General features: G+C 42.5%; 1 protein-coding gene across 1 annotated transcript; it reads left to right on the forward strand.

Annotated features, from left to right (window-relative positions):
• Positions 1-750: 750 nt before the first annotated feature.
• LOC122669864 (phosphoglycerate mutase-like protein AT74) lies at positions 751-15865 on the forward strand. Its single transcript, XM_043866742.1, has 3 exons — positions 751-756; positions 14722-15208; positions 15305-15865. The coding sequence occupies exons 2-3, from the start codon at positions 14752-14754 to the stop codon at positions 15784-15786; spliced, it is 939 nt and encodes a 312-aa protein (XP_043722677.1). The 5' UTR covers positions 751-756; positions 14722-14751; the 3' UTR covers positions 15787-15865.
• The last annotated feature ends 319 nt before the right edge of the window (positions 15866-16184 follow it).

Below are 16184 nucleotides of genomic sequence, written 5' to 3' on the forward strand. Positions count from 1 at the left end.
TGGAATCTTTCTCTGCCCTCAGAGTGGTCAACTGGGTATTTAGAACCAAAACCCGTTCCTCGTTGTGCTGGGGAGCCTTCCTCAACTCCGTCATCATATTCTCAGATTCTTTATACACCGAGGCGACTTTCCTCTTGCGCTCCACCAATTCCGAAGCGAAAGCCAAAGTCTGAAATGAAGACAGAATGAGAATCAGTAAGCAAGGAAAAAATGAAGTACGGACCGAAAATAGAAAGTCACCTCATAGGCCCGGGCAAGGATCGATTTCTCCAACATCTCATCGAACATCTTCGAAAGCTAGTCCTGATCCGCTGGGGCAACGCAATTCAAGGCCATATTCTCCGCAGCCGCGATATTGCCAATCACCCTCTGGTCATTGCTGATGGATCATTGGGGAACAAACACATCAAGATTGGGCTTGCCCTTGCCCTTATCCTTAATGGTATTGCCAGGAGGAGGAAGGCTTTTATGGATTGCGGAGGACCCCTCCTCCCGGGAGACCAACCCCGGGTCAGAAGACTTCTCCTTACCCGAGGAGGCCTCTATAATTTTTTAACCTCTGAGAGGTGCAGGGGGAAGCTTGAACGATCCCTTCTTCAGGGAATCCTTGCCTAACTCGATGGAGGATGCTTTTCTCTTCCTGCTCTTATCCGAGGAGTTCACAACTTTGTCCCCAACAACTTGAAGGTCCTCCTTCTCTATAAATAAAGCAAGGGAATCCAGAGAAAACTCTATTGCAACCAACAAAAGAAGGAGGTTATAACACAACCACAAATACCCAAGAAAGGGGAAAGGGAGGAATTCTCGAGATGCTCACCCCGCTCTAGCTCGCCCATATCCTGGACATCAATAACCTCTGCCTTGATGCGGCTCTTATCGGCTATCATCTTCTCCAAAGTCACTTGATCCTCGGAGTCTAAGAGAGGGATTTTGTTCCCAGCTGTGGTATCAGGGTAACCCCACATGATGGGGCATTTAAGCTTCTCATAGGTTGCCCAGAAAAACCTCTGTTTTCAACCATAATTGGACGATGGTAGTGAATCCACTACAGGTATCCCACGTTGACGAAAATAATACCATCTGGGATGACCACTATTCTGGTTTAAGCTAAAACACCTGATGAATAGAGCAGGAGAAGGGTGTCTCCCCAATCGAAAACACTTAATTAAAAAGGCTCCCACACACCTCCAGCCGTTGGGAACCAGTTGACTTGGGGCAATCTTATAATGCCTGAGGAGGCGCTCCACAAAAGGAGAAAAGGGGTATTGAAGGCCACCCTCCAAGGCATCAAGGATAAGACCCACCTCCTGAGGTCGTGGCTGATTCAATCTCTCTTCGGGAGAGGAAACTCTAAGAACAGTCCCCTTTGGAATCGCATAAATATTTTAGATTTCCAAAAGGTTATACTCAGTCAGAATCGAAGAAATCTCGTCAGCCCCTTTTCCAATGGTGGGATCCTGTTGCAGTTGTCGAACTCGATAACCCTTCCTCCCTAGCCGTTTCATGGAATCAAGGTTGGAGGTGCTAGCAAATACACCAGAGAAGCTCCGAGGAACAAAGGCTGAAATCCTAGAACTTGTGCCTCCAACTAGGGCAATTGAGGGGAAGTTCCCTGGTTTCCCTCTTGGGTGACTCCATGGAATAATCTCTCACCTTCGTCAAACAGGGATTCTATTTCTGAGTTCTCTCTGGATGAAAGGTTTCTCTTGGATTTTTCCATTTCCCCGAAACGGATACAAAAAGGAAAAGAAAGGAAATGTAGATAAAAAGAAAGAGAGAAAAACACTTACTTGGGATTAAGAAGATTACGACTGAAGAAGATAGAAAGGCACAAAACGATGCTAGAGCAGAACTCGAAGAAATATCTTTAACACCAGAGCTTGAAGACGATGAAATGAAAAAACTAAGAAAGGCTGAAACATTTTATACCCTTGGGACACCATCGTAACTTCCGTCAGATCCACATGCACAAATTTTTCAACGGACCAAATGATAGGGAGAAGAAGAGGCCTGGACCTCGAAGAGAGGGCATCATCATCAAAGAACATCGGGAAGACAAAGAAGTTTAAAAATTAAACTTTATGACGTCCCATCAATCTCCCCTCTAAAAAGCGCGAAAAGCGATAGATATTTTGCTCCCATACGCTAACACTGGCTAGTGGTGACGCATGAATATATGACCCATGAAGGGTAAAGATGTCCAACAAAGAAAGAATCATCTCCTACTAGACCTGGCCCCGTGTTAGCCAGACCCAGACCAGCCATCCGAGCTCCCAGCAGTTTGTCAAGACCCACCGACGATGCATATCAAGTTAATCCCTACACCTCAACCGAGGTAAAGGGAGTAGGGGGCAAATGATACGCCATAATTTATACTTCAAATCTTGACCGTACAAGTGGACTCCCCACGATTCACAAAGGAAGGCAAGTTACAAGCGTGCTTGAAGATTCCCACATGCCTGGCGGTTATGAAGTTAGGCCCCACTATGGCAGTTACGTAACCACCAAGAGAAGGTCCCACTTGCGACATGAATCGGGGAGATCCCGAGATTCACGGAGGAATCCCAACCAGAGTGGGAGTTTCCTAAAATCGTACACCCAATAAAGGCAACTATTGAAATAGCAAGGATCGCCCGAGATCCCCCTCCATCACTATAAATTAAGGGCTAGATCCTCATGTAAAAGAGGAATTCAATGGGAAATATTCAGTGTTCAATAAAGAGAGTAATTTCGCAGTCTCGTCTCCGTTATTCCCAATCCCATTGAGTTATTAGTATATCAGTTGTGCCGACCGATAGATTCCTCTCCGGCAGAAATCTTTGCACAACAGGTACAAAAATATCTTTAAAAACCTAACCATTAAGAGAGGATGCTCAAGTCCTTACAAGTTCGTTATTCACATTGCTAAGGAGTACTCACAGTGCAAGACCATTTCAAGGCTCGTTCTACCGACATTATCATTGCAAGCAACCCCACATCAGGTACTATGCAAGGACAGCTAAGCTGTCGGGGTAAACTTAGGGTTTTTTCACTCATCCAACTCGATTCATTCTATTTAAATTTAAATCATCAAAATGCAAAAGATCTAGTACCTGATCAGAGCAGAGTTACTGAACTTTGGATCAAATCAGACCATCCGAGCTTCTCAGGTACAGAACCAATGCTTGCTCAGAACATCCAAGCTTCTCGCAAAGAAAGAGAATCAGTGTGTTCGGAATTCAGAGAGATGAGAGTTTCGGTGCTTCTCAAAGAGACAACCACCACTTGCTCAGAGCTTCGAAGATTCTCAAAGAGACTGGACCAGCACCAGAGACGTTAGAGCTTCCGAGGTTCTCCAACGCTTTTAGAGGTTCTAATATTTCAATCGAGAGAACAACGCCGCGAAGTCAATAATCCTCGGGTTTTGATTTTACGTGTGTTTTTGGTCGGGAAAAATAAATACCAATGTTATTTTACATGTGAAAATTTATTCTCCATGGGAAATACATTCCCCTGGCAACCAAACACTTATAATTATTTCCCTTGGGAAAAAAAATTGCACTTTACTTCAAAATTTTGCATTCCCCTTGCAACCAAACAAAGCCTAATGATTTCCTAGGTGAATTCGGATGCAAATAGAATTTTATAACAATTGGTGAACGTTGTTCTTCCACTAGTTAGGTGACACAGGTCAACGAAGAGAATAGAACTCTTATGAGGTGAATGAGCACATCAAATCCTTATTTTGACAGTGCAAAACCTTCATTGAAAAAGTACATGCATTTTCACATCTTAAATGTGTATTTACTATTCACCCTTTCTTTGTGGGTTGGTTCAATATAATTACATCTTAGTATGACAAACTGAAATGATGTTTGATCATATGGTCTCTACATATTATTTTATTGAAAACAATAGGTCGAGCCATACAAGAGAAAAAAAGTGAGATATTGGAGTAAACTAAAGAAATTCTCAATAAAACTACTAAGTAGCAGTGAATATCTTTCTATTCAAAACACAAAATTTTGAGGGTCAAATTCATGGGTTTTTTGGGACCGATTCTAATCAATTCCGATCCAATTTGATACTGATCAGAATATGGTAATGCTCGATTCGACGCCTTCACACTTGAATTGTTGGCAAATAAGCGAGTGGATCTCTGAGTTTAGTATCACATACTGAAATGGCAGAGACACAAGCTGATTCGACCCCATTTCATAGTGGTGTTTTCAGTTGATAAACCAGGTCGGTCTATAAATATACCTTGTTAAGAATCTTCATTACCAATACTTGACGTATTTTGGTTTGCCGGCGTTTATCATCACCAACCCTCGTTCGAAGAACTGATTCTGTTGCAGCAACCCATTCCCTTCCTAGTTCTAGCAAGAGACAACAAAGAAGAGAGGAAAGAATATCGATCATTCTACGAAGACAGAATGAGAATGCTTTCTATACAACGCTGTCTATTTATTTATTTTTTCAAATATAGGCTCCAAGGTTTCCCTCAATCCTAGTTAGGGATGGATTTGGACAGTAAATCCATTTCTAAACTTCCTAATTAAATCATCTCAGTAGATTCTATTTAATCCTAGCCCCTTATTTACTTGCATTTAATTTAATCAGAGTTCTTAATTAATGTTCCTTCTTTGTTGGGGAGTCAATCAACGTGCAAAGACAGTAGATTGCATGTCATTTGACCTTATGGCTTTAAGACCTGATCACTCCATGTGAACTTGCAATGGCACAAGCTCAACAATCTATTCATTGTTCTAGTTAACGCAAATACACTGTTTTGTGTTTGGATTTACAAATCTATCCAAAACAGTATTTCTTTTCAATACCTGATGTTATGCAACGGTATCATCAAACAACATCCTATAAAGAGGGAGCTAGAGGATAATGGAATAAACGATCCAGATACCTCCTCAATAGGATAAACAAATTGCGTCAATCACATATACACAATTCAATTCTAGACAAGGTGGGTTAAGAGGAATCGGGCTGCAGGAAAGTATAAAGTTGCCGATTAACACTCTGATGTAGAAACAGAGCCTCGGTTCATACCCTGGACCCGCTCTTGAATTGATGGAGATATATCTAATCTTACCCCAAAATCTAGCTTTCATTGTGCAATACTTTTGCTCACAACATGCTCTGTACTCGGAGGCAAAACCTGGCTTCTCTTTAGCTTCCATACTCTGGTTTTCTATAAGCCATCAACAACAAACGTAGAACCCATCCATCTCTGAAGACTATAGATTTGAACGGTCCCTTCTTGGAACTATGGCGTGTATAAGGTTGAAGAACTAGTCGAAGCAATGATTGTGTCATTGGAGCAGTCACCAGGATGATGGTTACTCATCATCCCACTTAGATCTCCCTCTTCTTACTTCCTCTGTTCTGCAGAAAGATCAATTGAAAGACCCACTAAAACCCACCATAAACAGAACAAGATTGAAATGGGTTTGTTATGTTTTTCTTCTTTGTATTTCTCATTTAACAAAGATATCCAAAGGACTCGAACCAAAATTCCTAATTCTATAGATGCATAACCTGAAAGTCAGAAACAGCTATGCCCATTTCTTGCTCCACTTCGTGAAAACTAGATCAAGAATTCACTATAGAGCAGTCACTTAGTTTATGTCGCATTTAGATGCGCACTGTGTTGATTTCAACACAGATCTTCCACGGCGCGCTGCCCTGTCCTGCCTGTGCTGCGCAAACACAGGGCTCTGTCTGCACTGTGCACGCAATGATCGCCTTACCCTTGCTCGAGCAAAGCGCTCGGGCAGGGGTAAGGTGGTCAATGTGCGCTGCCTTGTGTTGCGCAGCATGGTGGACGGGCAGCCTGTGCCGTAGAAGATCTGGATCCGTGTTGATTCAGCCGGACTTCTAGGAAATTAAGGACAAGTTGCCTTTAGCGATTTTCAATGAAGACACAGAGAAGATTGAAGGGCACAGTGCAATTCACCTGAGTCTACCCAACAAGGCATTGTGCAATTCACAAAGCTATGGTTGAAGTTCGAAAGCTTTGTACATGACAAAGGCTTTATATGAAACAAAGCCTCTACACCATTCAGATGAGAGGAGGTACACCTATTAGGTGCCATTTGTTTGACAGATAAAAAGAGGTGGAAAACTTGCGAGGGCTTTAGGAACATATTGATTAATTTAATAAAATCATTATGGATATGAAGAATATCGATATTAAATTTGAATAGAATCAAACCCTTATTTTATTGTGTTCTTTACCTTCTTCGAATGAGCATTTTGTTACTTGGTATGTAAAATGTTAATCTTCATTAAACTCTTAGGAGTCGAGGAAAAGAGTGTCAAGAATAATGGAAAATGAACAAAACGAAGGCCTAGTTGTGTGGAGAGGAAGAAGTAAAAATAAGGGTTCTGGAAATAGAGATCATTTATGATCTAGTTAAGATACTACGATATTATTATTGGCACAAGAGGGAATTGTCCAAAACTAAAAAAACATAAGCAAAGGGATAAATCCTGGATGATTCTTCTGGTGTTGTTGGAGTTGTGGAGGAAAATTTCTCAGATACCGAAAATGTCCTTTCAGTTGTGACTCTTGGTGATTTAATTATATCTTTGGTCCCTCTCTTCTTTCTACCGTCCCCCTTCCTTCTCTCAAGAACTACGCCCCGAAGATGTGAAATTCTTTCTTCAGTTTCCTTTCTTTCCTCTAAAAGTATGTAAAAGCAGCTATTACCAAATAAAATAAATGAAACTGTAGGCTCCATTATGGAGCCTTTGGCGGTGGATGTGGATTCTGGGGGTGTAAGTTTGGTTCGGTCAGCCCGAGCCTCCCATGGCTTGTCTTGAATCCGAATAGGATTTGGGTTGGATTTTTCAACCTAAAGGCGGGTTAGGATTGAAATTTTCAGGCTCTAGTTCAGGGTCGGGTTGGGCTAGAGTTGAAGCCTCGGGCTAAGCCCAGTCCAAACCGACCTTGTCCTGTGTTAGGTTATGCTTTACAATTTTTGTTTAGTACTTTTTTTTTGAATGAGAATTTTTTGGTTTAGTATTTAATTATCTATTGGGTTACCAAAAAAAATGGCTAATTAACCATTCAACGAAAATATTTACAATTTTAAGATTAGGCTAAGTTTTTTAACCTAAACATAAGTCCAATAGTCAATTAACAAATCAATACCCAATCACATTTGTCTTGTTTTTTTAATGCATAGCACGACGTAAATGGCAAACAAAGCACGGCAAGTCAAGGCCAACTAGGCCCTAGCAAAAATCAGGGTCAATTCGGGCCAACCCTTGGGCTAGAATGAGCCCGGTAGGACTGGGTCTAGGCTGAGATATCTCAGCCCGACCTAGGGCCGTGGTTGGGCTTGGGTTGAGCTAAGAGGACTCAGGATTAAGTTAGGGTGTTAAAAAATCCGGCCCTAATTCACCCCTAGTGGATTCTCTTTGGAATCCACTCCCGTGTGTGATCATGTAGAACACTCTTCCCATGCAAACACTATTTCACCTTAGGATTATATTGGTTTCTATGATCACAAGGATGCTCTTCAAACAGCTTTTGGCTTGAAAACTCAACTACATGTGTGATGCATAAGTTATTATAAGTTTTTTTTTTGGCTTGATATTCCAATTATATGTAATGTACATCTCTGTTACATAATAAATTTCCAAAGTGTTATGAATCTTTAAAGCATTTGTCACATGGAGAAATCTGATTTAGTTCAAAATCGATAGGTAATCAAGGTACTATAAAATCCACTTGTAGAAAAAATTTGGGCCTTATACTATTTGCCACTAGGTGGATGGTAGGTCGGACCACCTGACATCCAATGGTCCGATAGACTGGTGAACGTTGATCATTTAGGTGACACATGCCAGCAAAGAGAATAGAATGAGGTGAGCGTTGGTTATACCACACATAATTCTGATGACAAACACACCAAATCCTTATTTTGACAAGCAAAACCTTCGTTGAGAAAGTACAGACATTTTCACATCTTAAGTGTGTATTCACCCGTTCTTTGTGTGTTGGTTCAATATAATTACATCTTAATATGACAAACTGAAACAATGTTTGATGGTCTCTACATATCATCTTATTGAAAACAATAGGTCGAGCCATATAAGAGAAAAAAAGGGGTGATATTGGAGTAAACTAATGAAATAGGTGATCCCGGTTTTTCCTCCTTGCCTGAAACACTGCCACTTTGTTGAACGAGATGTAAAAGATCCATGAGAAACTAACGATCCCCGGCCAAATCAGATGGGTGGTCGGGGATTCTCTTCTGCTGGGATCCCTCCCAGCTCTCAAGGTCGTGGTTCTACCTTCCCTGGATCTTCCTCTAGCTCGAGAGCACGTCGTTTGCCTAACCCTGCTTCAGCTCCTACCACCTTGTCGCCTTCTGATGTGGGGTCCGATGTAAACTTGATCGACTCCGTTTTCCCCTCCCTTGGCGGTACTGATTTGGCTCCTCTGAAAGGCCATTTGTGCTCTGCTACTGCTGATGGAGCACTGGATTTGGGTTCTTTGGATGCTCCCCCTGCTTCAAAGGGGGTTACGTGGTCCTCTCTCTTATGTTCTGGTCATTCCAAGGATGAAGGTCTTGCACTACGCTTTATTGAACCCTTGCGAGTGGAGGGACAAGCAGTTGCTCACTGCCCTTCAGCAGTGCTTGAGGAAGAGCTGGCCCTTTGGAAGTTCACGTGCATTGGACACTTCATTGGGCATAGACCAAGCTTTGTCACTGTAAAAACCTCTGTGGAGAGGCTTTGAAAGTGATTATGCTTGAGAATGGTATGTTTGTGTTCTGATTCCACCTTGAAGAAGATTTGCTACGAGTTATTGAAGGAGTTCCTTGGGTCCTCTCTCGTAGCCACCTTATTCTGCGTCATTGGAGTCCAGATACGCCCCTCAAGAGAGTGGAACTTACTTCTATCCCTGTGTGGGTTCAACTAGTAGATCTCCCTTTCCATTTTTGGTCCAGCGAATGCCTTAGTACCATCGCTAGTGTCATGGGAAAACCTTTATTCTCAGATTGGCGCACCATGGCAAAGGATAGGTTATCTTTTGCAAGGGTTTGTATTGAGCTCCCAGCTTCCTCGATCACTCCTCGAGAAATCAAAATCACCTCTGATAATGGTGTTTGTTTCATGCAAGAGATTATGTATGAGTGGCTTCCTCCTCGTTGTGATCATTGCATGGTTTTTGGACATGTCACTAAAAAGTGTATGTTCTCCACAACTGCCAGCTCTAGTGTGCCTCAATGTGATTTTCTTGCGAGGGGTAAGGACCCTTTGCAAACCTCTCAGATTGCTCCTCACAGATCGGGGCTGGAGAAGACAGCCGCTGCTGCTCCTGCCTCAACTACGATCCACTCAGGTATGAGGGTGGGTCCCTCCTCTGACGTGCTACCTACCACTTTGGCCGTTGCCCAATCCATGCTTTCCACCTTTCCTGGGACATCACACACCCCTCAGACATTGCAGCCTTCCAGTGTTTTGAGCTCCTTGCAGGTTGAGGAAACCAATACTTACCATATCAATGATAATACCCCTCTGCCCGATGCTACATGTTGTGTGTCCACTAATAGGTTTGCCATATTATCTGAGAATACCATGGAGCTCCCTCGTCTGGCTACGTCCGATGGCAATGCAAATATCTCTGAGGGCCTTGGTCAGTTGGAGATTGTTTTGAATGGTTCTACCGTAGCCCAAGCTGATGGCCCTCCAATTACTTGCATCTCTCAATCCCTTGATATCAACCTCACCGACCCTGTTCCACCTGACCACCTTGTCTTTAGTGATATGACCAGACAAAGTGACCCTTCCCTCTTTGGTGTAAGTTCAGCTTCTGATGATATTCAAGGCCTTGTCGTGCAGCCCATTTCTGATTCTAATTGTTCCTCCGCCTTGGCGTTGATGTCAGATGATTGTATCTCTGAGGTGGTCCCTACTGGTGTACCAATGGTTATTGATCAGATTTTTCCCTCTTCCCCTCTCTCCCAAGATGTGCTCGAGAACTCTTCTCAACGGAATAGTGGTAGTAAGTCTCATTCAAAGTTTTCTAAGAATCATGGGAAAAAGAAAATTAAGAAGTGTAATAGAAAAAAAAAAGAAGTCTACTATTCCCTCTTCTACGCTCTTGTTGTGCACCAAAGGTGGAGACATTCAAGTGGTCTTGGAAATTGACAATGAGGTGGAAAGATTATCTCTTGGGTCTGTTGCTCGTGGATCTAATCGTTCGGCGATATCCTTGGCGAGGGATTTAGATGCGGATGATGTAGATGTTAGCATCGAAGTGGACTCTTCCATCTTGGGCACTCCTATAGGAAATGATCATGCTTCTCATGTCCTCCAAAGCTCTGTTGTCCCTACTTCTTTGCTTAGTAAACAGCCTTGTGATGCAGGGCTCTGTCAGAGTGGCATGCTGCCTCTTTCTTGCAATGCTCAGCGACCAATGGTCAATGACCAAGTCCTAAGTGACGTGAGAGAGACGACTGAGAGCGATTTCTCTCTGTGTTCGACTGACCCCCCTGGAGAGAGAGGTGGAAATATTCAAATCGTCTTAGAGCTAGATCGAGAGAGTCCTTCCTTAGTTTCTAAGAATTTAAGTGGGAGGTGGGTGATTCCTCCCATTCCTCCCTATAATCCTAATGGGAAGAAGGTTAACTTTTTACATAGGTGATTGGTTGCTTGGTTATGATTCAGTATTTTTGTTCCGCTTTGAGTGGTCTCCCTTCAGTTTGATCTGTTTGTAGGGTAGTTGGTTGTTTTGATGTGTAGCTTTCTCCTTGTATTCTTTCTTGCTCTTTCCCTCTTTTGGTCGGAAAGGTTCTTTCTGCTTTTTTAATATATTTTTCATTCATCCAAAAAAAAAACTAATGAAATTCTCAATAAAACTATTAAATTTCTCTTGATGTCTTTCTATGTCTTTCTATTTAAAACCCTAGAATTGTTAAGTTTTGATGAACAATTCTAGGGCTTTGGGATCTATTCTAATCGATTCCGATCCGGTCTGATACTGATCAGAACATGCTAATGCTCGACTTGGCGTCTTTGCACTTGAATTGTTGGCAAACAAGCGAGTGGATTTCTGAGTTTAGTATCACACTGACATGACAGAGAAACAAGCTGATTCGACCTCATTTAGTGTTTTTAGTTGAAAAACTAGGTCCATTTTTGGATACCATGTAATTTTTTTTCCTGGTTTTACGATAAATGTACTTGTTGCATCAAGAAATCGCCTGGTGGTCCCTTCGAGTGCCATAACCTGCAAAAAGACCTGGGTGACAAAGGAAAACCGGTGTGGTTCCGGCCTAGGACTCTTCGATGCCTAAGTTAGATCTCTCTGAGCAAACAGACGAATAGTTAGAATTCAAGATGAGTTAATGGGGCAGAGTGTGACCTTGGAATTTATAGTGGTGTGACGATGTGGAGAGTCCCAGTTGGTAACAAATAGTCCTCGTAGTAGATAGACGTTCCTAGCTAGTTGGTAGGACTCATCTCTTGATTGGTTGCTCTCCCATGGGAGGTAGAGCCCTAGTAGGGAGGATGTTCTCGGTAGATAGACATGCATGCGCCCTTGTATATTGGATAAGGTCCTTGGTGCATGAGTCCGTCTGGAATTGTACCTCTTGTAGGTGGTATCTTCAACTGGTGAGGTGATGTATATCTCGTCGACGATGCTAGTAGCTTACGTGTAGCACTTGGTCTTGGACCTTGGATGTCCTTGTTAGTTCTTTGTCATCTCGGCCAATCAAGTGAGACATAAGGTGGCCGGGCTTGGGATGGTCTTCCCTCTTGGGCCAGGACACGTGGCAGCTCACGATTGGTTGATATAATTTTGATTTATCAGTACCTTGTTAAGAATCCTTCATTACCAATATCTAGCAGATCTGATACGCTATTTAAAACCATAGTTGTATGGGTAAAGAATTTTAAACCAGGCTTGTGAGTATTTTATTTATCTAGATGTGTTGGATTAGAAGGAACTAGAGAAATGGACCCACAAGGGCAGTCTTTCAATTGTTTTACACGCTTGTAGTTTTGTTTACATCCTAAAATTACCGACCGACCAGTAATAGAAGACCGATTAACTTTGAGTCACAAAGGATCAAGTGAGGCAAACTCTTCGCATAGAGAAAATTGTGGAGGGCTAAAGCGGTTATAATCGTGACCCGCCCAAGATTAACGTGCTCAATCGGTTCCACAACCGTCAAAGGAAGTTCCGGTTAAAGACCACTCAGGCACTCAAGGAGGCTCCATCCTCAGAAGTATAAAAGTCAGAATCACAGAGAAGGAAGGGACCTCTCGATCAGTCAACAAACCTGCAACTTGAACTTATCTTTTATTCTACCTGCATTTTACTTTTCCTTGGTGTAAGCTTCTCCCTGACCATCTCTGTCAAGCTATTCTTTTGATTTCTTGTATCAGTAGTATGTCCTCTGTGTATACCAACATCGAGATCAATTGAAATTCTTGATTTTTTATTTCATCTCTACCATTTGTTCTGTGGTTTTCCTTTTCTTCACATATTGCAATTTGGTTTTTCATTCAAAGTCCTTGAAACAATCGAGACGGGAATCCACGTCTCCTAATAGAAGTCAGAAGTGTAATCTTCTTCTACATGAGTCTCGTAGACTTTGGTATGCCCGCGCTCTCTATTAATATTGTTTGTTATGATAGACCGATTGTTTGAGCGACCACAAGAGCCAAACAACCTGCGCACCTAATTTTTTCAAAGAAAGGGAAGAGATACATGTTGGCATTGTTGGGCAAGTGGAATAGTTGGGCGATGAATCAATTAATTGAATATGGGTTGAGTTAGAATCACTAATTCAAAAATCGGAAGTGGAGCGGCTATCCACTTGGGTCGATTCCTTTCAAGTCCGGCCAATGCATCAAATTAGTTAATCCATTTCCAATATCTAGAGTCAGGGCAGATTATGGTCACTTGTGGCCGATTCTTAACTGATTCCAATTGATCTAAAACAAATCGGATTGAAATTGGCTAGACCTAATTCCGTTCCCAAATCTTTTTTCCTAAAACTATGGTTTAAAAAATCGAAATCGATTTGGATCAAATCCATGGTTTCAAGATTTGGGGATCAAATTGGTGAATCGGTCGATTTGGATCGGAATTGGCTTACAATGATCCCGATTCTCACCAATCATAACTGTTAGTGTTTGAATCAGAATCCAATCAACCAATTCGTAGTCATTCTCTTCATATTCTAACCTGAACCATACCTTGTGCCAATTTTGTTTTTTAATCAGACTGTTTCTCAATTCCTGAGCCAAGTCCCTTCTCACCCCATAATGGTTGAGCGTACATTGGACCGGACCAATTCAAACCGTTTCCAATACGATTTGGATAGAGATTGATTTGATTCTGATTCTGCGTTTGAAAATCCTGATCAAATCGTTCCAAGCCTATCCCGATCGTGTAAAAAACTAGGGTTAAGGCAATTTGGTGCCCTCCCAAATTCCACGATGTTTTTAAACCCTAAGTTAAAAATGAGGTTGGCCCACCACACGTCCCCTCCAGATCTTTATTCTCTACAATTCTCTACATATCCATTTTTTGCAATTCCTCTCATAGGGGGTGGAAATGACTATTCTATTCTAACCTGAACACACTGTTCAGAGGTGGATCCACCCCTTTTATTAGAGGAACCTGAAAAAATGAACTGACCAGAGAGACTTGCAAGAGATAATTTTCCCATCCCCACGACCATTCCCTCATCCAGGTTGGTGGATCACCTCATTTTCCCAATTTCCTTTACCCTTTTCCCTGGTCATTGGTCAAACTCAAACGCCATCCAAAATGGTGATATGTAGCATTCCAGGTTGGCGACACATGAAGAACACTTCAGGGGATATGGTTTTGCTTTGTCATTGTCGCGGTGTCAGTTTAATCTTTATTTTCCCTTTTTTGACCCAATTAAAATATATCCCACTTTCCAGCTTATCGTCTCACCTGTTGACGTTTGGATTTATAACATGAACTTGGTTTGGAGAGCGTGGTTTGAGGTATCGGTATCGTATGTATTATTTGTACGTATTGAATGTCACCCATTTTCATACTGAATTAGGTAAAGACAAAGGGTAAAATAATCAAAAACCCTGACTTTTAGGGAAATCAGGAGCAAATGTATCCGATGTGACCGATCCATGTCCATGTGGATAGTCGATACCATTAATTACCATACTGGTATTGTATCGTATCGGTTTTGTTGGTGGCTGATACCCGATCCCGTGTGTGTGACGCCGAGGAGGGAGATCAGATTATATGGGATTTGACGATGGATGACATTCTGACGTAAAAGAATATAATACATGAATAAACGTGTATGAATTATGATCCTCATCATCAAAAGAAGCTCAGGACTCAAAGTTTTCTATAACTTAAAAAAAGAAGAGAGTAAAAAAGACTCGAAGGTTTTCTCATATCTGTCCGTCTCTCTGCTCTCTTATACTGTTCTTGCCTTGATTGTTACAGAGCAGAATTATTTCTAGAAAGGACTGGAAGAACTTTAGAACACGGTTTGGTTGCGTTCTATTCTGGGCTCCTTAATTTTTCTTATACGGTTAGGTTGCGTTTTACTCTGGGCTCTTTTTTCTTTCTCCCCGAACCCACGAAAAGAATTTGCAGATATAGAGGACTCGAAGAAGGAAAATCTATAACCGCATCGATACGGATTGAGGAAGTACAAGGACAAGCAAAGTTATTTAGCATAGCAGTCGAAGAAGAAGAAGAAGAAGAAGAAGAAGAAGAAGATGGGGCATCCACCGTCGCATGACAATATTCTGCCGAAGAGAATAATCCTAGTGAGGCACGGAGAGAGCGAAGGCAACCTTGACGGCACCGCCTACACAACCACCCCAGATAACCAGATCCCACTTACCCCTCACGGCATCGAACAAGCCCGCCTCGCCGGCGAACGCATCCGCCGCGTTGTCTCCAACGATGGCCGCTCCCAAAACTGGAAGGTCTATTTCTACGTATCACCATACCAACGAACCCGCTCCACCCTCCGCGAGATCGGCAGATCCTTCCCTAGGAATCGAATTCTCGGGGTCCGAGAGGAATGCAGGGTCAGGGAACAGGATTTCGGAAATTTCCAGGTAGAGGAGCGGATGAAGGCCACCAAGTCCGCTCGCGAGAAGTTCGGCCGCTTCTTCTTTCGATTTCCTGAGGGCGAATCCGCCGCCGATGTCTTCGACCGCCTCTCTAGTATGTCAATCAATCTTCTCTTCTGTTCTTTAATCTTAGAACGAATGCGGAAGGCGAATTTATTTATTCTTTCTTGTTTGGGATCTGCACTTGCAGGTTTCTTAGAGTCATTGTGGAGGGACATAGACATGAAGAGACTTGTCCATCATCGACGCTGCGATGATGAGATAAACCTGGTCATCGTATCGCACGGGTTGGCGTTGCGGGTGTTCCTAATGAAATGGTTCAAGTGGACGGTGGAGCAATTCGAGAATCTGAACAATCTGTGCAACTGCGAGAGCCGAGTCATTCAATTGGGTGCAGGTGGAGAGTACAGCCTTGCCATCCATCACTCCGAGGAGGAACTCATCCAATGGGGACTTTCTCCGGAGATGATCGCCGACCAGAAGTGGCGCGCCAAAGCCAACAAGGGGGACTGGAAGGATAAGTGCTCCTGGTACCTCGACACCTTCTTCGATCATCTTCCCTCAGTTCCCTGTCACTCCTCATCCTCCGACTCCGATGACAATGGTAATATCCCCTGCGACCAAAATGAGGAAAAGGAAAACAACGCCATTGCTGCTGCTGAGTGCCGATGACTAACCATTCTTTTCTTACAGTTATTGATTATATGGAATTAATCTATACTTGATTGATCGTAGTTTGCAACTTGTTCTAGTTTAAAAATTGAAAATATTGGAAAATTTGAAACAACTTCCTGGGGTTGGAGAAGAACAATGGCTAGGGTGGATGCTTTGCTGGCAAGGGAGGAAATTGAATTTTGGAAGGACTGGTGAATCCCACACTAAGGGGACGAAAGATATCAATTGCCAAAGCCAGAAATCTCCAATGGAGAAAGTTGCAGATGTGGTCGATGACTGTATCAGAGATTCTGAAGACCCCTTGAGCTTTTTCTCAATGTCGGATTCTCTAGTCTGGTTTGCTTCTTCTAACGCGATTGAAGACCCCAAAACCCCATTGCATGTCCAAGCCACTT

This window comes from Telopea speciosissima, chromosome 7 (genome assembly GCF_018873765.1).
Source record: "Telopea speciosissima isolate NSW1024214 ecotype Mountain lineage chromosome 7, Tspe_v1, whole genome shotgun sequence".
NCBI classification, from domain to species: Eukaryota; Viridiplantae; Streptophyta; class Magnoliopsida; order Proteales; family Proteaceae; genus Telopea; species Telopea speciosissima.

Excerpts from the sequence above, each read along its gene's own strand:
- LOC122669864 (XM_043866742.1), top strand. The coding sequence starts at position 14,752 with ATGGGGCATCCACCGTCGCATGACAATATTCTGCCGAAGAGAATAATC. Across the intron at positions 15,209-15,304 it reads TGTCTTCGACCGCCTCTCTA|GTTTCTTAGAGTCATTGTGG; the intron begins GTATGTCAATCA and ends CTGCACTTGCAG.